Genomic DNA, 21,572 nt, shown 5'->3' with positions numbered 1-21,572 from the left:
GTGGGAAGAGCCTTTACTGAGAAAGCTGTATGTGAGCTATGCCTTTAAAAATTATCAGGATTTTTCCAGGGGAACAAGAGGGGAAAGGCAGAGGTAACAGTCTGCCCATAGGCACAGAGGAATGAGAAAACAGGGTACACCCAGGGAGCAGTGAATACCTTGATGAGGCAGGGAAAAAAAAAATGCCATGGGTGTCACGTGACATTTTCAAGTCACGTGAAGCGGACTGCCTGTCCAGCATCCAGTGCCCCTTTCTCCTCTAAGAGTACCCTCCCCGACTCAACCATGGGCTTCAGGGTAGCTAATCACACCCCCAGAGGAAGGGGAGAGCTTGCAGGATGTAGGAAAATCAGACATCTTATACACCACTCCCACCGCAGCTTACCCTTCGCTTTTCTTTCCCCCACTTTCTACCACCCTCAAAAATTCTGGCTAGAGGAGAGTAGTTAGAGGTTTCCTGTAAAGGTTTCATTTCAGCCAAGCATCACTAAACTGGTCACAAAGTCAGAGAGCAAGAAAGGAAGAAGACATTCAGTCGTGGTGTTATATTCAGAGAGAGAGAGAGAGGCCTGCAAGTGAGTGTAGAGCAGAGGGAGAGAGGAGAAGAAGGAGAGAGAAAGAATGAAAACGAGTCCCGGCATGAAACAGATAAGCAGAGAAAGTCCTACAGAGAACGGAACAACAACAGGCCTGCGGACAGGAAACTTGCTGACTACCCGTCGTGTGCCCCTGTAGAGAGGCTTCCCTAGGGGAACCCGCCTGGCCTCCCTCTCCTCATCAGCACTCACTCCTGCCTTCCCTTGGGAGAAAGTGCTGGGCACGCGAGGCACGGTCCTTCCAGGTTCTCCCCACAAAGCGCTCAGCTCTACGCTGCTGCTCCAGCGCCTGGCAGGTAAGTTCAATCTGGGACTCAGAATTCAGAGGTTCCTTATGACTACACATTATTTCCAAACCCCTAACTCATGCCTTCCAACCTAGCTTTTAACAGTTCTGGAGCTATTGTTTTGGTCCACATACCTTGCATCTCTCTCTCTCAAGGAGTTCCAAACTATGGCAGCAAAGAGAGATGCTTTTACTGGGCCCACAAAAATCCCAACAAAACTAGTAGACCAACCAACAGAAAGAGTTAAGGCACAGAGACTAAGAAACTGCAAAAGCAAAACTCCATTTACCCATTTTCTGCATGCCTGCGTCTCCACTTCTTCACAAAGAATCAACATAGGACGCAGAAGAAACAAGGGCCTTACCTGTCACTCTGCTGGGTTCCTTTGCTGTCAAAAACGGTGGGAGAGTCTGCCCAGGGCACAACCGCCGTCCAGAAGACGCCAGTCCAGTTCCCCACTGGAACACGATGCCACTTGCTTCCCAAATGAGCAGGAGAAAAAAAGAAGAAAATGCTTATTTGGGTAAGACCAGGTTGCTCTCTGAACCTCACTGCCATGGGAGACTCCCAATTCACTCTCGGTTAACACATGTATGGCGGGGAAGCTTATTGCTTCCAGGGCCCTACGACGGGTCACGGGGGTTACCAGCAAGCTGATCGCAAACCCAGTCTTTAGAGCAATCTAAGGCCCTCACAGAAAATTCCAGTATAGTCAGACTCCCTCCAAAAAGTGCCAGGACACTCCTCCAGGGTCAAATTCCTGATGACGTCTTGTTCATGACTGACCTGAAACGGCCACTCAGACTCCAAACTGAGCAGGAAAGAACCTAGAAGATGATCAAATCCATTCCTTACATTTACTAGATGGGAAAACGGAGACCCCGAAGAGGGGGTATGATTGTCATAAAAGGAGCTAATAGCAAAGAAAATGCTAGAACTCAGCTCTCCTAACACCGAATGTGGTGCTCTTTCTACTACACCAAAATGAATTCAAAGATTCTTCTGCTAAATAAATTTATGACTGCAAGAGAGCTTCTTAATAAATAGCCACTATTTCAGTGGGATGGGCTTTTATTTCCATGTCTGCTGAGTCTAATTCATGTACCCACGTTCTGTACCTCATACAAATGCATAAATGAAATTTTATATATTTGGCCTACAGTCAGATGTGTGTAACTAGGATCCATCACCCAAAAGCAACATTAAGGTCCTGATCCTCCAGAAATATCCCATAACTTATGGTCCTTAAGGTGTAAACAGACAAGCCTGCTTTGTGTAATATAAGTGATGACGACCAAGCACAGTGTAAGCAAAACATGATGTTGAAATAAAACAAAAGTTAACATGTCTTTAACAAATAAATTGCAAGGGGGAAAAAGAAAGGAAAAGGAATTTATAGACTAAAAATGACTTGAGATATCTGATACAGGATTAATTTCAGAATATATAGAGAACTCCTAAAACTCAACACAAAAACAAATGACCTTATTTAAAAGTGAGTAAAGGACTTGAATGAACATCTTCCAAAGAAAATACACAAATGGCCAATAAGGACATGAAAAGATACTCAATATCACTAATTAGGGAAATGCAAATCAAAACCACAATGATGTGCCCACTGCACACCCATTAGGATGTATACTGTTTAACAACAAAAACAGAAAATAGCAAGTGTTGGTGAGGATGTAAAGAAATTCGGGAATCCTTGTACACTGTTGGTGGGAAAGTATGATCATCTAACCACTATGTTGTACACCTGAAACTAACACAAAATAATACTGAATGTAAGCTGTAATTGAAAATTACATTTTTAAAAAATGGTACAGCAATTATGGAAAACAATATGGCAGTTCCTCAAAAAATTAAAAATAGAATTACTATATGATTGGGTAATTCTATTTCTGGGTACACTTCCTAAAAAACTGAAAGTAGGATCTCCAAGTAATATTTGTACAACCATGCTGATAGCAACATTGTTCACAGTAGCTAAAATGCGAAAGCAACACAGGTGTCTATCAACAGAGGAGTGAATAAGGAAAATGTGGTATACATGCAATGAAATTATTCAGCTTTAAAAAGCAAGGAAATTCTGACACATGCTACAACATGTATAGATCTTGAGGATATTATGCTAAGTAAAATAAGCCACAAAGAGACTAACACTGTACGATTCCATTTATATGAGGTACCTGTATGAGTAGTGAAAATTATAGAGACAGAAAGTAGAATGGTGGTTGCCAGGCCTGGGGGAGATAGAAATGGGGAGTTTTGGTTTAGTGGACATAGCTTCAGTTTTACAAGATGAAAAAAGTTCTGGAGATAAATAGTGGAAATAGTTGTACAATAATGTGAATGTACTTAAAACCACTCAACTGTACACTTAAAAAATGGTTAAAATGGTAAATTTTGTTGTGTACCTTAGCATAATAAAAAATTTTTAAAGTATAAATATTTTTTTAAAAAGAGACAGACTTGGGATACATATCAACCAATTGCACTGAACACACGTAATTTGGATCTTGATCCAAACAAACTGTAAAAAAAATATTTTTGAGACAATCAGGAAATTTAAATGCTGACTGGATATAATTTGATGGAATTACAGAATTATCGTTAATTTTTGCCAGTATGACGATGGCATTTTGGTGATATTTTCAGAGAGTCCTCATCTTTTAGAACTGCAGCAGAAATAGTTACAAAATGAATGAGGGAGGGGAGGACTTACAATTAACTTAATCAAACCGTGCTGCTTTGTAAAAGTGTAATTACAACCATACGACTCAGCAATCACACTCCTGGGCATTTATCCCAGAGAAATGAAAATTTATGTTCACATAAAAACTTGTCCACAAATGTTTATAGCTTTATTCTTAATAGCCAAAAACTGGAAACAAGCAGATGTTTTTCAATGGGTGACTGGTTAAGCAAACTGTGGTTGTTATGGACTGAATTATGTTGAAACCCGTTTCAGTTCAACCCAAAAATTCATGTTGAAGCCCTAACCTACAATGTGACTGTATTTGGAGACAGGGCCTATAAGGAGGCCACGAAGATCAAATGGGTCAGAGGAGTTAGGCCTTAATCTGGTAGACCCAGTGCCCTTATAAGAAGAGAAATACCAGAGGTCCGTCTCTGTCCACGTGTATAGAAAGGAAAGGCCATGTGAGGACACAGCGAGCAGGCAGCCATCTACAAGTCAGAAAGAGAGGTCTCACCAGAAACCAATTCTCACGGCACCTTGATCTTGGACTTCTAGTCTCCATCACTGTGAGAAAATTCACTCCTGTTGTTTGAGCCACCCAGTCTGTTGTATTTTGTTATGACAGGCTGAGCTAATACAGTGGTACCTCTAAACCATGGAATACTAGCCAGCAGTATAAAGGACCATATTATGGATACTCAAAATTTGGATGAATCTCCAGGGAAGCATGTTGAGCCAAAATAATAATAATAATAACAACAACAACATAACCTCAAAAGGCTGTATACTCTATGATACCATTTATATAACATTCTTGAAATGACTAGAAATGGAGAACACAAGAGTAGCGGTCAGGAGCTAAGCAGGTAGAAAATGAGTGTGGCTATAAAGGATGACAAGTGTCTCCTTCTGGTACTGGAGCTGTTCTGTACCTTGGCTGTACCAAGATATCCTAGTTGCACTGTTGCTATTGGGAGAAATTGGGCAAAGAGTGCATGAGAGCTCTTTCGTAAGCGCGTGTAAATCTATAATTACCTCAAAAAAAGTTGTTGGTTTTTTAACTACAATCAATACTAAGCCCCAGGCCACCGTAAGCACAGTGCAGCACCACACTATTCCTCGCCTCCTGTCCTCACCCCACTGCACAACTGGACTCACCAACCACCTTGAGCCTCGGCTGCCACAGCTGGTTAGGGCTGTCCTTCAGCCCGGGAGTGGGAGCCGAAAAATGAGCCAGGGAGAGAGAAAAGGGTCACTGCTCTTCCACCAGCCACTGTCCCTGTCTACTCATCACCCTCAACCTCACATACACTGTCAGCCCTGTATCCACGGCCCTCTCATGGTCCAGGGGAAAAGCTCATTTGCACATTTTAAATTAAGAAAAATTAAAATCCCACTAGTGCAGTCACAGCAAAGAAAGTGGGCCTTGGAAGCCAGACCATCCTAGACTCTGATCCCAGCTCCACCTTTTACTACCTTACTCCCTGTGCAACCTTAGATGAGCACTTTGGCTTCTCTGCACCTCAGTTTCTTCATACACAAAAATTTAACTCATCGCACTGCATGGTTGTGAGGATTAAATGAGGTGATAATTAAGTCAAGAGAACCTAGCGCCATGCCTAGAACATAATAAAGAGCTGAAAATTTTCATTTCCTTCCTCCCTACCTGCTAAAGGCTTTCCCACATGACTTTGACCTTATGGCCCCTCCTTTGAAGCAGAAGTGCAGCCACGCAGGACACTTCGAATTACCCCTTAAAGTTCGTTTCTCCTAAAGCTCTGTTTCTCCTTATCACACACACCTATTTAGAAAAATAAAAGCAAAATGATCACCTGTAGCAGCTAATGCATGCCTCAGTCCAGCAGCAATACTAACAACCTTCTCTCTCAGGAGCTGTCAAAACAGAGAAAAGGATTGAAATCTCAGAATCATCCATCTACAAAATGTTATGTGATTGCTGCCCAAATGCAATGCAGCATGGCCCTCATTATGTATCTGATTGGTTTAGAGGCCCCAGCCGACAGCATTTCCATTCATAAGTACCTCCATATGTATCACTAAAAGACAAGTCTTTTAGAAATACCGTATCACGATGCCTCGCAGGGACGGGGGGACCTGTAAGTTCATCCACTCCAGGAGTTGGCGAACTTTCTATCATGGGCCAGAGAGTAAATATTTTAGATTTTGAGGGCCATGTGGTTTCTGTCACACTACTCTACTCTGCCACTGTAACATAAAAGCTGCCATAGACAATACACAAATGTACAGGTGTGGCTGTGTTCCAATGAAACTTTATTTACCCAGGGTTCCAGTTTGCAGATTTTGATCTAACCCAACCCCCATCCAATACTAGAAACCACTCCGCAGCACCCCACCAAGTAGCCATCAGCCCCTGCCAAACACCTGCTTCCAGTGACACAGGCTCACCACCTCCCCACGTACCTGTTCCCTCTCTCTCCTTAGGTGAAGCCAAACCTATCTGTCTATAGCTTCTGACAATGCTTTCAAATATGTGAAGACAGCTGTGACATCCTCTCTAAGATGTCTTGTGGTGGTTTTAAAAAGAGGCCCTCCCATTCTTTGAGACCCCCTTCCTTCAAGGTGTGCAGCTTAATTCCCCTCTGGCTGAGTGTGGGCTAGACTTAGTGACCTATTTCCAGTGAACAGAATAAGGAAGTGATGAGTGGCTCAGAGACCAGGTGATAAAAAGCACTGAGGCTTCTTGCTTGGCCTCTGGGAGAAAGCAAGCCAGAGGCCATGTCTGAACCGTCCTACAGAGAGGCTCATGTGGCAAGGAACCACCAGGTGAGAGAGGGAGAAGTGGGTCTGCCAGCCCAGTCATGCCTTCAGCAGGCCCTGGCTGACATCTTGACTGTAACCTCATAAGAGACCAGCTAACCTGTTTCTGAATTCCTGACTCTCAGAAACTATGAGGTAATAAATGTTTGTTGTTTTAAGCTGCTAAACTTTAAGTTAATTTATTAAAAGCAGTAGATAACTAATACATTTCTCTTCTTTAGACCAAACGTCCCCAATCCCATCGGCCATCACCCAATTTGAAATTCCTTCCAAATTCAGCAGAAATTCTTGGTTCTGCTCCTCTAAATAAGCTCTGATTACTCAATCGCTCTTTTTGAAAGGTTCTGTATATGCATCAATCACAGCCCCAGTGGAGCTTTACTACATTTGTTTATTTACAGACCCACTGTGTCTTTCTAAACTTCAGGACTCCCAAGGGCAGGGTCTGAGTCTTAGCTTCATGCCCAGGGCCTGCGCACCAAACCCACAGCAGAACACAGGGTCCTGGACGCAGCTGACTACTAGCACAAAGAACAGGGCTCCGGCCTCCCTTCTTCTAGAGACTGCCTTTCTGTTAAGGGAGCCTAGAATCATATTAGATTTGGGGAAGATCAAATTGTACTGCTAATATAATTTGAACATACTGTCCTATAAAATGTTTTTTTTTTCTTCCAAAATTAACTAACAGGCTTTACATGTGGAGTCAGTCTCTTCAACATCTTCAGCTCACCTCTATTCCTTCCTCTCCATCCCAACTACCACTGCTTTGGTTTGGACCACGACCGTCTCTTGTCTGAACTATTAGCAAGAGTTTCCTGGGTAATCTTCCTTCGATCATCCCCCTTGCTGCCCCATTCAGGCCCCTCCCTACCACACTGTTCTTACCATTTGTGTACACTACCTCCCCAGCGGGCCCCTCCCCATAGGCACTTCCAACCTTTTCTTATACTCCAACCCAACTAAACTGCTTGCAGTGCCTCAAACCCTCCGGTTTTATGCATACATGGTTCCTTCTGTCTGGAATGCTCTTCTTCTGTACCAACTCTGTGCATCCTATCTCAAGCCAGGTAAACTTCCACTCAACTTTCAGGAGTCAGCATAGGCCTGTTCTCCCCCTACTTTCCCCTGGAAAGAAGAATTCCGTACTCCCTCCTTTGAGCCCATACAGACATGTACCCAAGTTCTAACATGGTGATGCATGTAAGTGTTTCTAAATCTAACATGTCCTCAAACACTAGGATTGGATCGTACCTTTGTCCCCGCTGCCTAAACACAGCATATATATTATTAAATAAATAAATGAATTTCTATATTTCACTTTGGCACCTCCTTCCCATTGTTCCATAGGAATAGCCTGTCAAAACATTTTTACCTCCTGATTCAGTCAACCGATATATTTTAACCATTGTTCTCTGTCTTCTTCAATCGTGACTTAAGCTAAATTAATTATAATTTAAAAATAGGTTCTTTAAAAGCCATCTACTTATAAATACATAAATACCATCTATTTATTAATATAATTAGAAGCTGTGACACTTCCTACAACAGGGGCTACAGAACTTAGACTTCCATGTACAACATGTGGTGCAGACTAAATGTTTGTGTTCTCCCGAAATTCATATATTAAGATCTATTACCCAATGGGATGGTACTTGGAGTGGGGTCTTTAGTAGGTGATTAGGTCATGAGCACAGAGCACTCATGAATGGGGTCAGTGTTGTGATAAAAAATATCCCCGAGATCTCCTTTGCCTCGTCTGCCATGAAAGATGCAGCAAGAATACGGCCGTCTGTGAACCAGGAACTGAGCCATCACCAGACTCCAAATCTGCTGGCTCCTTGATCTTGTACTTTCCAGCCTCCAGAAATGTGAAAAATGAATGCTTGTTATTTAAGCAATCTAGTCTACGATATTTCTGTTATTGCAGCTCAAACAGACTAAAACACCATGGAAACCATGACCACAAACAATAGCCCCACAGACAAGCAATTGTAATTCAGCAGGATCATGGGAGAAGACCAAGCTGTCTCCAGTGAAAATAGATCTCCCACTCTTGAGTCAGAGTTTTAGGAAATTAGATAAGAGTGGAGCAGGTTAGGTAGCAAAACTCATGTTAGATCCAAGCATAGTTCTTTAAAAATATTCCATAGTCCTAGAATGATCACTTACAGTATAAACTTCACCAAAATGTGTACCTTTTAAGTATGATGCAGTGAAAAGAGTTCTAAACGAGGGCCAGGAGTCCTGTTCTATACTCATGCTATTCACTATGGTAGCCACTGAGCCACAGGCAACTACTGAACAACTGAAATGTGACTAGGTTGAACTGAGACGTACCGTATGTAAAAAATGTACACCAGAGTTCAGCCTAGTACGAAATAAATGATATAAAATATCTCATGAGTGAATTTATATATTAATGGCATATAAAATGAAATAATAGTTTGGATACATTGGATTAATTTAAAAGTTATTAAAATTTCACCTACATGTCACAACATGGATGAAACTTAAAAACATAAGGTGAAATGAAAAAGACAGACATAAAAGACCACATATTATGTAATTTCACTTACATAAAATGCCCAGTATAGGAAAATCCATAGGGATAGATTAGTGGTTGCCAAGGGCTAGGGGGAGGGGAGAATAAGAAGCAACTGCTACAGGGTACACAGTTTCTTCCTGGTAATGAAAATGTTCCAAAATTGATCATGGTGAAGGCTTCACATCTCTGTGAATATACTAAAAACCACTAAATTACACGGTTTTTAAGGGTAAATGTTACAGTATGTGAATTACATCTCAATAAAGTTGTTATTTTTAAAATTAATCTCACCTGTTTCTCTTTACTTTTTTAAATGGTGCTACCGGAAATTTTTAAATTACATATGTGGCTCACATTATATTTCTATTAGATGACACTGGTTTATACCATTTGCCTAGCTCAGTGTCTTTAGCTAAGTCCTTTCTATCTGGACCTATTTCCAACACAGTTTCCATTATTACTACTTTTAGAATTGTAAAAAGTCATTATTGTCATTAAAAGATATATTACCTATATTGTTTTATTTCAAAGAAATGTATAATGTGTATGAGGACTAACAGACGTGTTTTTTTTTTCACTGACAACCTTCACCCCTCTACCCCCACCCTAATGTTTCCTACAAAAATCTGTTTTTCCACTTAAATTTTAATGGCCCCATGGGTTTCAAGGACCCAGCCAGTGTGGGGAGGAATAACTGTAATACCCTGGAAAGTCTTTACCAGGACACGGGCAAGATGAATATTGGGCGCTGTCTTTACCTCAATGGCCTGGGGAACCACACATCTTCGAGGCCCATGGGGGACTCCTAATTGGCCAAAGGAGTTGGATCCACAGGATAGAACTTGACCATTTTCTGCAAAATACACATGCTTCGATTACAATCCAAGAACTAAGATGTTTTGACCAATGGGTGATGCTGAAGGAGCAAAGGGAGTGAGAAGAAGGAGAGGGTCCTGTGCTTCAGCGCATTCAAACCACGTTCCCTGCTGTTGTTCCCCAGGAATGGAAACACAGGGCACCGGGCGGTTTTACAGACAATCCACTACACTGCCTAATTCAGGACAGAGGAGCTGTGGAGCACACCTAGCCCAGTGCTTAGTGCTGGGATAGAAGGGTGCTGATTCCCCACTTTTCATGTTTCCATGTAACACAATTTCCGTTCTTTAACACCCAGGCCTTTCTCCCTGCCCTTCCCACACTCACTGCTTTCTAGCAGAGGGGTAAACTAACCAGGTGGTGAGTTTGGGACAAGGAAGGAACAGGACATGTGTGGCTTGGCACCTTCCTCTCACGCACTCTGGGCTGACATATAGTAAGGGCTTCCCCTATGGGCAAGGCCTAGAGTTTGGGGGATAAGGTCGAATCAAAAGAGCGTTAGCAGAAATTAGGCCTGACAACTAACCCTGTCCTCCAACTTAGCCTTTGTCAGCAAAAAGCCAAGAGTTTCAGCTCCACCGGACTGACTGTTCTCCACCTTTCTCACAACTGGTTCCAAATATGAACAGGAAACAGTGTCATCTACTGACTCCCTATAAACCCAACACCGGCCCACAACGAGCACTTCATAAATGAGAGCTATTATTTAGACCCTAATAAATACTACCAAATGCAGCACACATCACGGAATCCCGCCGCAGAGAGAGATGATGACACCCTCTCAGGGTTTTAAAGACAGGGCAAGAGCTCACCAGACAGACGCGAGAGGGGCTGTTGCAGGCAGAGGACCACATGTACTACGTGGCATTACCAGAAAGAAAAGTATAGGGAGCGAGGAGAACAAGAGCCAAGGCAATGGCGGGAATAGGAAGGGAACCGTAATTGAAGGCCATGTGCTAAAAACCTTGGGATGTGAGCTGTGCACGTGAGAATCCACAGGGGTTTGAGGAGGGGCTGTGGGACGGGCAGGATTACATAGTGAGAAGATGCTCTTGCCAGAGGACTGTGGCAAAGAGGGACCTTAGGAAGAAATTGTAGATGGTCCTTTGAATCCAGCATGGCAAGCTAGATGGGGCAAACTGCTTCCAGGGAGAAGTCAGCAGACAGAGTATCTACTGTCATCTGATTCCCAAGAGCATTACAGTGTTCCCTCAGTATTTGCAGGGGATCGGTTCCAGGACCCCCTGCAGATACCAAAATCTGAGGATGCTCAAGTCTCGTATATAAAATAGCGTGGAACAATGTATACAGTTTGCCCTCCACCCCCACCAATTCCCAACCATGGATTGAAATGACAGTATGTACTGCTGGGTTTTTGTTTTTGTTTTCATTTATTTTATTTTTTTAAGATTTTATTTATTTTTAGAGAAGGGAAGGGAGGAAGAAAGAGAGGGAGAGAAACATCAATGTGTGGTTGCATCTCGCGTGCCCCCTACTGGGACCTGGCCTGCAACCCAGGCATGTGTCCTGACTGGGAATTGAACTGGCAACCTTTTGGTTCGTATGCCTGTACTCAATCCACTGAGCCACATCAGTTACAGCTGTACTACTGTTTTTAACCAGCAGTTGGTTGAATCTACAGACGTGAAACGTACAGATACAGAGAGCCAACTGTATTCTATTAACCCTTTACCCATATCTCTCTCCATCCTATTCTGCTATCTGGCTTCACAGAGAAGGAACAGTTCTAGCCAACGATATTTATGTATTTTTTTAAAAATCCCTCATTGGGAAAAAGCTACTATCACTGTTGTGTCAACCTCTGATTTCCTCTCACTCCCCACCACATTCCCCAGGAGTAACCTGTAGCCAGCGCAACTGGTCAGCTGGCCCAGTCACATAGCTATCATGAACTTCTGGGACAGGAAGTGGCCACCAAAGGCAATCCAGTCCATTCCCCAGTCTCTGGCAAAAGTTTTCTAGCCCAAAGTTTTAAAGATTTTAGTTATTTACTTTTAGAGAAAGGGGAAGAGAGGGAGAAAGAAGAGGGTGAGAAATATCAATGTGAGAGACAAACATCAATTGGTTGCCTCTCGTACACCACCCGACCAGGGACCAAAGCAAACCCACAACCCAGGCACATGCCCTGACTGGGAAACAAACTGGCAACCTTTCACTTTGAGGGACTACACCCAACCAACCGAGCCACACCGGTCAGGGCTCCAGCTCAAAGTTCGACTGTTTAAACTCTTCTTGCAGAAGACACCTTGCAACGTCCCTTGATAATGAGAGAACATTTGTGAGTATTTTTACACACAAAGAGGCTTTCATTTAATAAGCATCACCATTCATGCTCTTCTCACTCAAAGCCTTTGTGGTGATAAAGATTTACCTAGGAGTGAACTCACCTGTGAGAATAATGGTGAAGTCCCAGCCACAGGCCACCTGTTGGATGGGACAGCCAAGGAGGGACTTGCAGGGTGTAAAATACAGAACGTCCTCTGTGTGACCAAGCCCCAACTGTCCATCTTTGTTCAGGCCACAAACAAAAAGACTTCCTCCATCTGCCAAAAAAAAAAAAAGGCCTTGGTGATCATGTACAGGAGAAATTACAACTGCCGAAGTGAGCAAAAGGATTTCACTATTTATTTGGAGTGACAAATGCAATAACTTTTCCCCACTCACATTAATAAGCCATGTATGTTAATGTGGACTGAACCAAATGGCATTGGGCCAAGGGGCTCAAATCTAGTATCTAAATGGAAACTGCAAGTGCGACGGTAGTGGCCAATCAATCACCAAGTTAGGCATCTACTGTAACATACAGCCAGCATCTCTTCTGTACTTAGGATGCACCAGGTACTGTTCTTGGAGGTTTTTGTGTGGGGCCCACTTATCCTTTAGGCACAGAGCCTAGGCCCCACAATACTTTTAGAGGCCTGCAAAAATGTTTAATTTTAAATATTTTTAAAATAAGAAAAATAAATGTCATAATAAATATATAATATTAAATCTAGCCTGGATTATATTAATCTTTATATCAATGCAGCTATAAAATATGACGTTTAATATTTCTTTATGGAGAAAGAAGGCCACAAAGGCAAAAGTGCCAAGGACCCATAAAAGTCGTTATGCACCGATTCACTCATCAGTTCTTCCTGTCCACATTATCCCCATATAATGGAGAAGAAACCGGCACAGGGGGATTAAGTAATTTGCCCAAGGTCACACCGCTAATAAATAACAGAATCACAACTTGAACTCAGGCAGTTTCATTCTAGAGTTAATTTTCTTAACCAGGACGTAATATGCTCTCTTTTACAATATTGTAGCACTTGTAATACTTGTTAAGTCCTATCCTAGGTATTGCAAGGAAAATACAAAGTTCTTGCTCTCAAGGAATATTCAATGTAATTGCAGACTTCTAATTCATATGTGAAAGTTAAATAGCCACATACGAGGTCTGTCCAGAAAAAGTCCAGCCATTGTTAATATAACAAGAATGGTCTGCATGACATTGATGTAACCTGGCAGCCAAGGAGAGCGGACTGGAATTCACATGCATTACATGAACAAAGATGACTTCACTGTACTAGTCAGTGGGGGATGGTAGATGCCGTTGAGTGAGCATGTGTACTGTGAGGTCATCGCATTCAAAATGACTGTGCGAGTAAGGCAACGAATCTGCATCAAATTTTGCATGAAGCTTGAACATTTCTCCGTGGAAACTCTTTGGGTGATTCTGAAGGCTGCAGCTCTGGGCTACTGGGGATTGGAAATTTCATCAGGACAATATACCTGCTTATGCATCACGTCTCATGCAGAGCTTTATGGCGAAACATCAAATCACCCTGGTGACTCAGCCCCTCTACTGCCCGGATTTGGCACCCCGCCACTTCTGGCTTTTCCCAAAACTAAAATCACCTTTGAAAGGGAAGCAATTTCAGACCAGCAATGAGATTCAGGAAAATACAACGGAGCACCATGGCAACTGGGAGAATTATGTGGGGTCCCAAGGTGCCTACTTTGAAGGGGACTGAGATGTCATTGTCCCAGTTACAATGTTTCTTGTATCTTGTATCTTCTTCAATAAATGTCTCTATCTTTCATGCTACATGGCTGGGTACCTTCTGGACAGACCTTGGATGGTACGAAGCGTGATATATATTGCAACTCTGCCACGAATATGTCTTGTAACCTTAAGCAATCAGTTTTCCTCTCCGTGTTTCACTTGTGTAGCAAGATTGGGGGTGTGGGGGTGAAGAGGTAGGAGCCTCAGGAGAGCTTAGAACATCTCTGAAGTCCTTTCACCTCTGACCACCTAGGATTCTCTGATAGCTTGGCTCTTTCACAAAAATGCTTCCCTCTGCCAAATACAAAAGGCTGAAAGATGACAATATGACATCCTGGGGAGAAATGTCTAAGTAGGAAAACATGGGGCTATCTACTCTTGAAGGGAAGTTACCTGTGACAACAGCAGAGTGGCCCCCTCCTCCCGTGATCCTCCTGACAGACACAGGTTTACAGAAGTCATTAAGTTGTTGGGGCAAAAGTACATCTTCCTTATGGCCGAGGCCAAGTTGCCCGTAGCTATTTGCACCCTAGGGATAAAATAAAGCAAGGATGAAAAATATATGGGAACCCTAACTGTCGATGTTTCTTCACCTGGCCCTGCCTTTCTCACCCCGACAATATCTGAGCCTGTAACAAATGAGATTTCATCAACTCATTCTTAAGAGGCTGTTCCATGCAACCCACACTGAGCCGGCGGCCCCGTCCCCAGAACACCACGCTTTCCATGTGAGAGGAGCCTTAGCCTCCACAGCTTATCCACAATGATACTCCTCACCTTCCCCTTCCAATGCCCCAGCCCCCACATGTTGCTTTTGAGGGGCAACATGGGAGTTCTTCTAGTAAAAGCTAATTACCTGAGGTGGCTAAGAAAAGAAATAATGAGGGGAAATGGGAACAAAGTGGGTGGGAAATAGGCTAGGACTAGTTCTTGTCCCTTCTCCCCACACCCCGCAGAGAAAACTGGCACTGACTTTCTGTAATCAAAGTTAGCGAGGATTTCTGCCCTCAGGCAGGGCCCATCACTGTTATTTCATCTGTAAGTGAGAGAGGTTGGCACCGATCACCAGCAGCCTTTCCAAGTGCTATGTTTTGTGAATCTAAGATTCACACGGTGAGATCCCTGTAAGGGAACAGATTTCCTTTTGGTGGGCAATGTGTCTATCGTTATTATACAATAAAGGTCCATAATCCCTCATTTTAAACCCTTGTAGCCAGGTACGAAAAGTAATATGGTATATAAATCCTATACACCTCTGCAAGGTCTGGGAGCAGTGCCCCATGAGCAAAATAGTACTATTCCTGCAGTAAACAGTACACAGATTCACAATAAGTGGACAAAGGCTATAAACAGCCTATGTCAGGTCAGTTTAGGGTATTTAGAGCTTTTTGTTTTCAAAATGAAGATAAGGGCTTGGGGGCCTGCAGAGAGAATCTAATTAAGATTTCAGAAATCCTTATAATTTCTCCAAATATCTGCTTCTGGCTTGTTCCTCCCAGAGATGAGTAATAAAACCTTTAAAACGTATTTGTTCTTAAAATGCCTGATTTAAAACAACTACAAAAAAGACATACATTACATATAAACTCCTGCCCCTTGTGGCCTCTTCCGCAGTTGTCTGGGACTGCAAGGAGTCCACGCTGGCAGAGCAAGCCATGGCAGGGACACAGGTCCCACAGGCCCTCGAGAGCAGCATCAGCTGCCAAGGACTGAGTGCCTCTCCCTGTGGTGAATGGCTCTCACCGTTAATTCTCACAACAACAGAGGAGATAGGGGCTGTCACTCTCTTTGTGCAGAGGAAGAAACTAAGGCTCAGAGAAGTTAAGTAACTTTCCATTGTCACACAGCTGAGTAGGCAACAAGTCAGATGCCCGCTCCTTTCATTATACTGTGTCTCTAAGAATAAACAAAATAATATATAGGGTGAACCAGCCCAGACCTTTCCTGGCAAACTGCTGACTGTATGACCCTATCTAAAATAGTACCCCTATCATTTTTTTCTGCTTTATTTTTCTTCATAGCACTCACTGACATTACGTTATGTATGTTTATCTGTTTACTGTCTACCTCCTAAAAAGTAAATTCCATGAGGGCAGGAACTTTGTTTTGCTCACTGCTATTTTCCCTGCATCTGAAACTGTGCTGGCTCAGAAATGGTGTGCATATATTTTATAGTGAATGAATGCAAGGCCCTATGAATCTCTACCTAGGAAAGATCAAATGAAAAGCTGGCACAGTGTGAAGTGGAGGGCATAAGCACAGGAATTCTCCGTCAGCCCTGAGGTCTCATGGCTGTCCCATTACCAGGGTTACAGACCACTGAACAGAAAGTCAGACAATGGCATTATGGAACTCAAACTATACCGAATTTTTGTAATGCAGCAAGAGGCCCTAAATCCATGATAAAGCAAAACAAAAGGAAATTTTAATACAATCTATTACAGCTCTATTTCCCTCTCTTCCTTATAAACACTCCAGAGAGCACACACATCTCTCTCTCTCTCTCTCTCTCTCTCTCTCTCTCTCACACACACACACACACACACACACACACACACACAGCTCCAAGGAGGTAAATTGCTTTCTAATAGTCTGAATTGTGTTCCCCTAAAATTCATTTGTTTAAACCCTAACCTCCAGTAGCTCAGAATGTGACTGTACTTGGACACAGGGCCTTTAAAAAGGTAATTAAGGTTAAATGAGGTCATAACCGATGCCGCCTTAATCCAATTTGATTGGTGTCCTTACAAGAAGAAACACAGGGATGCTCTTGCACAGACAAAAATCCATCTGAGGACACAGCAAGAAGGCTGCCATCTCTAAGCCAAAGAGAGAGACCTCAGAAGAACTAAATCTCCTGACACCTGGATCTTGGACTTCTGACCTCCAGATCTGTGAGAAAATAAATTTCCATTGTTTAAGCCCCCGAATCTGTGGTATTGTTATGGCAGCACTAGCAAACTAATGCACCCCTCCACCCAGATAACGCAGCTGGAAGAACACACCCTGAGGTCTCAAGGCACAGCAGTGGGGTTAGGTTCAACAGTCTTTTTGTTTCGGGACAGACAAGGCCAAATCCGAAAGGCTTTTTTCTGTCAGATGTTTTCTCTGTCCACACAGACCCCAGTCTCCAGCCTGGGGAAAGCCAGAGACACCACCCATCCCAGGCACACATTCAGTCCCCAAGTCCACCACCAGCTCAAGTACCACCTCGAATATACTGATAGCCAGACTAGCGGAAGCCACACCACCCTCCTGTGAGTCTGCAGCCTTACATTCAACAAGTTCTTCCTTGTGCCGATAATTACCTTTTTTTAATTAGTGAACATATATTGGTTTTTTAACAGCAATATAGGGATCTCCTCGCCCCCATTCCAACTCATGTTTTTCCCAAAAGGCTAGCACATAGCTCACACACAACAGGTACTCGTTCAGTCGTTAGTCAACAAAGATTGGCTGAGCACCTTACCATGTGCCAGGCACCGTGAAAAAGAGAGGCACAGCAGCCACTGTTAGGATGCTTACAGTCTAGCCAAGGAAACCGGCATTAACAAATTATGCATTTCATTACAATTGGGCTACGTGTGATGAAGAATTAAGAAACAACATCTGCTAGTTCCCGTGCATCTGGTCAGGTGCCTGCCACACACGCCTGTGCCCAGGTCCTCCTCTCTCCCAGCTCCGACACAAAAAGATGACCCTGTCTCTCCGATAACGGCGCAGACTCCCACTCCCCCAATGCAGGCAACATCCGGATCGCAGCAGAATAGCTGCAACTATGCAGGGTCTCTGCCTTGTGCACCGCCAAGCACTGCAGGCCTCACAGGAAAGGATGCTCCCGCCAGGACGGAGTGGGGCTGGGGAAAGGCCCCATCCTCCGGGCAATGGGAGGGTGCAGAGCACAGGTGACCCACAGGGCTCCGAGACGGGGCGATCCTCTCTCTTCAGAGCCATCCATGCTGTGTTTCCCGGGATCTCGCGGAACCAGACGTTCTGCCCTGGAGGCAGGTTCTTCCCTGGAGGCAGGTTCTTCCCACCGAGCCGCAGCCCCTCCGGTCCGGACCCCATCAGCCAGCAGACCCCCTAAATTACCCCATGAAGACCCTTCCCTCTCGCCTTCTCTTCCGCCACCAGCCCAGGACCCTCCAACCCAGAGCCTGAGTGGGGATCGGACCTCCGCTGCCAAGCCCACGACTGCCCACACTGAGGCCGGGAGCTCCAGCGTCCGTGCGCCCCTCGGTCCCAGCCGCCTCGGCGCGGGGGCGGAGTCACGTACCCAGGCGAAGAGCGCGGCAGGAGCTGGGGTAGCTTCCGAGGCGCCGGGCTTGGGCTCCATGAGGGACTCTCCAACGACGCTTCCGGGTGTGGCCAACGCGGGGGGCGGGGACCGGCGAAAGGGGGCGGGGTCTTGGGCGGGGCCGGAGGGCCGCGCCCTCGTGCCGCCGCTAATCAGGACTGTGCGAGAGCCAGGCAGCTGCCTCCCAGTGGCCCCGCCCCGGTACGCTCTGAGCGTCTCCGCCCCCGGCCTCCTGTTTTGCAGGGTGGCTGTGTCTCTCTTGGCCTCTATTTTTAGTAATAATTCTTTACGAGAAGGTGCACCGCGCTCCTTCTCACACCATCTCCTTGGAGTCCAAAAACAGCCCAGAGAGGCTGACAGGGCTTCACCATTTGTTAGGGAAGAAACTGAGCCTGGGAAGGGGTGGAAATTGTCCTGCCCCAGGGTCTTAGGCAGAACTTGGTTGGGCCTGCGGTGGTGTGCATTTGCAAAATCTGGGGGAGCTTCTTGGTAGATGAGGATAGTGTCTTACTCTCGCTGGTGTCGCCCTCAGCGCCTAGCATGGAGCAGGAACTTACACTGAGAAAGCTGGTTCCCGTGAATTCCTGCTGGGGCAGCCTTCTGACTCTCAGTGCTCCAAGCATGGCCCAGCCCTGATTCTGCTCATCAATACTGGATAATTTTCATCCAACAAAGATTTTCACATAAAATGGCTTTTATAAGGCAACCTCATACACTTTTGGTGGAAGCTAAATGAGCACAATTTTCCTGAAGGAAAATATTAGTAATATGAAGATCAGATATTTACTCAGTAATTACACATCAGTTCATTTATCTCAAGAAAATAATCAGAGCTGTGCATAAAGTCTTAAACTGCAAATTATTCATTATAGGGTTACATATAATAGGAAAGACCTTACTACCTGAAGTCCAAAAACAAATTTATTAAATTATGGCGTAGCCATGCAATAGAATACTAGACTGTCATTTAAAAATATTCTTTAAGATATTAAGTAAGGGAAATATTCATGATATATCGTTCAAGTGTTATACCAATTACACACACACACACACACACACACACACACACACACACTCCGGGTGGTGAATCACGGGTGATTTTTTATTTTTTTTGCACTTTTTTGTACATAACCCACTTTATTTTGTGGGTACAAATGGGGTCATATTAAGGATAATAATCCATATTCACTAATTCTTGACCCTTGTAATGACCCAAGCCTCCTGTACTCATCACCCTATAAGCCTGGGAGCCGTGGAAAGTGCCTGGGGTGAGCTCTTAACACAACCCTTTCCTCTTTCGCACCACCACTCCTCGTTGTTTCTGGCTGTAAGACCACTAGAGGGCAGCACCTCTACTCTTGCCTTTCCAGACTGTGGCCATGCTGGAAAAAAAAAAAAAAAAAAAAAAAATCCTAAAAAAAGCCCCCCACAAACTTTAGCAAGGCAAAGCAGCTCTTTGTTCTCCGCGGAACCTGATGTGCAAAAGCTATGCCATGTTTGCTGATTGTTTTATAAGATTAGCTTTTTTTCGTTATGACAATTCCTTTCAAGCATATGTAATAGGATATAAAAATGGGACCCTTCCTGTCTCTCTTTTGGCTGAGACCCTCAAGGCAATACATGCCAGTTACTCTCACATTATAAAGTGAGGTACAAGATCACCAAAGCATAACTTGTAAAGAAGGTATCTAGAAACCAGTGTATGATATCCAGTCTGTGAAAGAGGTTGGAGAGGCTGAGAAGGAATTCTGATAGGATATATAGCAATAGCTGGGAATGCACCCTGGCTGGTATGGCTCTGTGGATTGAGCACTGGCCTCCAAACCAAAAGGTCGCCGGTTCAATTCCCAGTCAGGGCACATGCCTGGCTGTGGGCCAGGTCCCCAGTTAGGGGCATACAAGAGGCAACCTCACACGTTGACATTTCTCTACCTCTCTTTCTCCTTCCTTTCCACTCGCTCTAAAAAAGTAAATAAAATCCCTAAAAAGTGTCAGTGTGCTGTGAGTCCATACCCAAGAAAATGTACACTTCAGCAGGGCTACTTAGAGCATGTGTTGAGTATCCCTCCAGATTGGGACACGAACAGGTTGCTGTACAGTTTGTGCTTAGAAATACAATGGCTTATAGTTAAATAACTACTCTTTTAGTTGAGTAAAAAGACATAGTTGAGTAAAGAGACATAGTTGAGAAAAGAGACACTGATGCTTTGAGATCTTTCATGCCCAGTTTTTCATGACAATGTGTGAGTGCCATGAGAGTGTTCCCCAACCACGCATGAACAACTTAGCCAAGGGACAGACTAGACGCCATCCAAGGGACTTCTGTGATACTTCAAGAGTGTTGACCAGTAGATTCTTAGAAGCTGAGGGAGATGAATTCAACAGTCCAGTCAGAGAGGTACATTTACCCACATCAAGAAAAATTAGAAGGTGGAAACGTGGAAAACACCCACGGAGAGTGAGTCAGCACTAAATACCTACCAAGTACAAAAAGCACTGGTGTCAACTCACAACAGTATCAGGCCGGAAAAAAAAATCTACTCCTTTCTGCCACTATTCCTGGAGGAGCCAGAGGCATGCTAACGAGTGGGGTAGGAGGAGCAAGAAAATGAAGTTAAACACACACCTTTCTTTCTCGGTTGTAAAGAAGAAAAATGTTAAACTTAGATAAAGTTTAGTGTTTTGAATTTTGGAGAGAGAGAGAAAAAGAAAGAGAGAGAGAGAGTAGAAGCTAAAAACTGAAAGTGAGCAGAAAATTCAAGGCCAGGACCTGAGATTTCATTCAAATAGGCAAAGAAGAACTACCCACTGAGCCAGTTTTAATACAGAAAGGGCCTGGGAAGATACAGTTGTTTTCTTTCTTTTTTTAAAGATTTTATTTATTTATTTTTAGACAGAGGAAAAGAGAGGAAGAAAGAGAAGCAGAGAAACATCAATGTGTAATTGCCTCTCTCATGCCCCCTACTGGGGACCTAGTCTGCAACTGAGGCATGTGCCCTGACTGGGAATTGAACCGGTGACCCTTTGGTTCGCAGGCCAGTGCTCAATCCACTGAGCCACACCAGCCAGGAATTGTTTTCTCATTTCACTCCTTGAATGTACATGCATCAATACTTTCGCTAACTTGCAGTTGTATTATTATGTTATATCTCTTAATACAATTTCTTGGAACTGTTCAGATGTTGCGACTATTTCAGCTATGTACACGTCACTGACTAGCACCCCCACCCAGCCCCCCATTAGCAGTCTGGTTGAGTTGCAGTTGTTGAACGAAGCTAGACTTAAACTATTTGATAGAGTAACTTTCAGATGCCTTGACTCCCCATTAGAGGAAAAAATAAAGTATTTGGGGCCATACAAATTATATCTCTCTACTATACATGTTAGGAAATTTTTTCT

At 43.9% G+C, this 21,572-nt stretch overlaps 1 protein-coding gene across 1 annotated transcript in view; it reads right to left on the bottom strand.

The window, feature by feature from the left end:
* SERGEF (secretion regulating guanine nucleotide exchange factor) overlaps positions 1-18,226 on the bottom strand; it is a 180,269-nt gene extending 162,043 nt beyond the window's left edge. The window contains exons 1-6 of the mRNA XM_054586024.1: positions 18,153-18,226; positions 14,270-14,405; positions 12,213-12,368; positions 9,687-9,781; positions 5,417-5,477; positions 1,248-1,361 (exon numbers count right to left, since the gene is read on the bottom strand). Of these exons, the coding sequence (XP_054441999.1) occupies positions 1,248-1,361; positions 5,417-5,477; positions 9,687-9,781; positions 12,213-12,368; positions 14,270-14,405; positions 18,153-18,212 (622 nt within the window). The 5' untranslated portion in view covers positions 18,213-18,226. The remainder of the gene's footprint in view (positions 1-1,247; positions 1,362-5,416; positions 5,478-9,686; positions 9,782-12,212; positions 12,369-14,269; positions 14,406-18,152) is intronic.
* Positions 18,227-21,572: the final 3,346 nt, after the last annotated feature.

Source organism: Pteronotus mesoamericanus, unplaced genomic scaffold (assembly GCF_021234165.1).
Source record: "Pteronotus mesoamericanus isolate MK-2021 breed Mesoamerican mustached bat unplaced genomic scaffold, CSHL_Meso_final contig_90, whole genome shotgun sequence".
In the NCBI taxonomy this organism is placed as follows: domain Eukaryota; kingdom Metazoa; phylum Chordata; class Mammalia; order Chiroptera; family Mormoopidae; genus Pteronotus; species Pteronotus mesoamericanus.
Note: the sequence above shows the minus strand (reverse complement) of the source record. Positions and strands in the feature narration are given on the sequence as shown.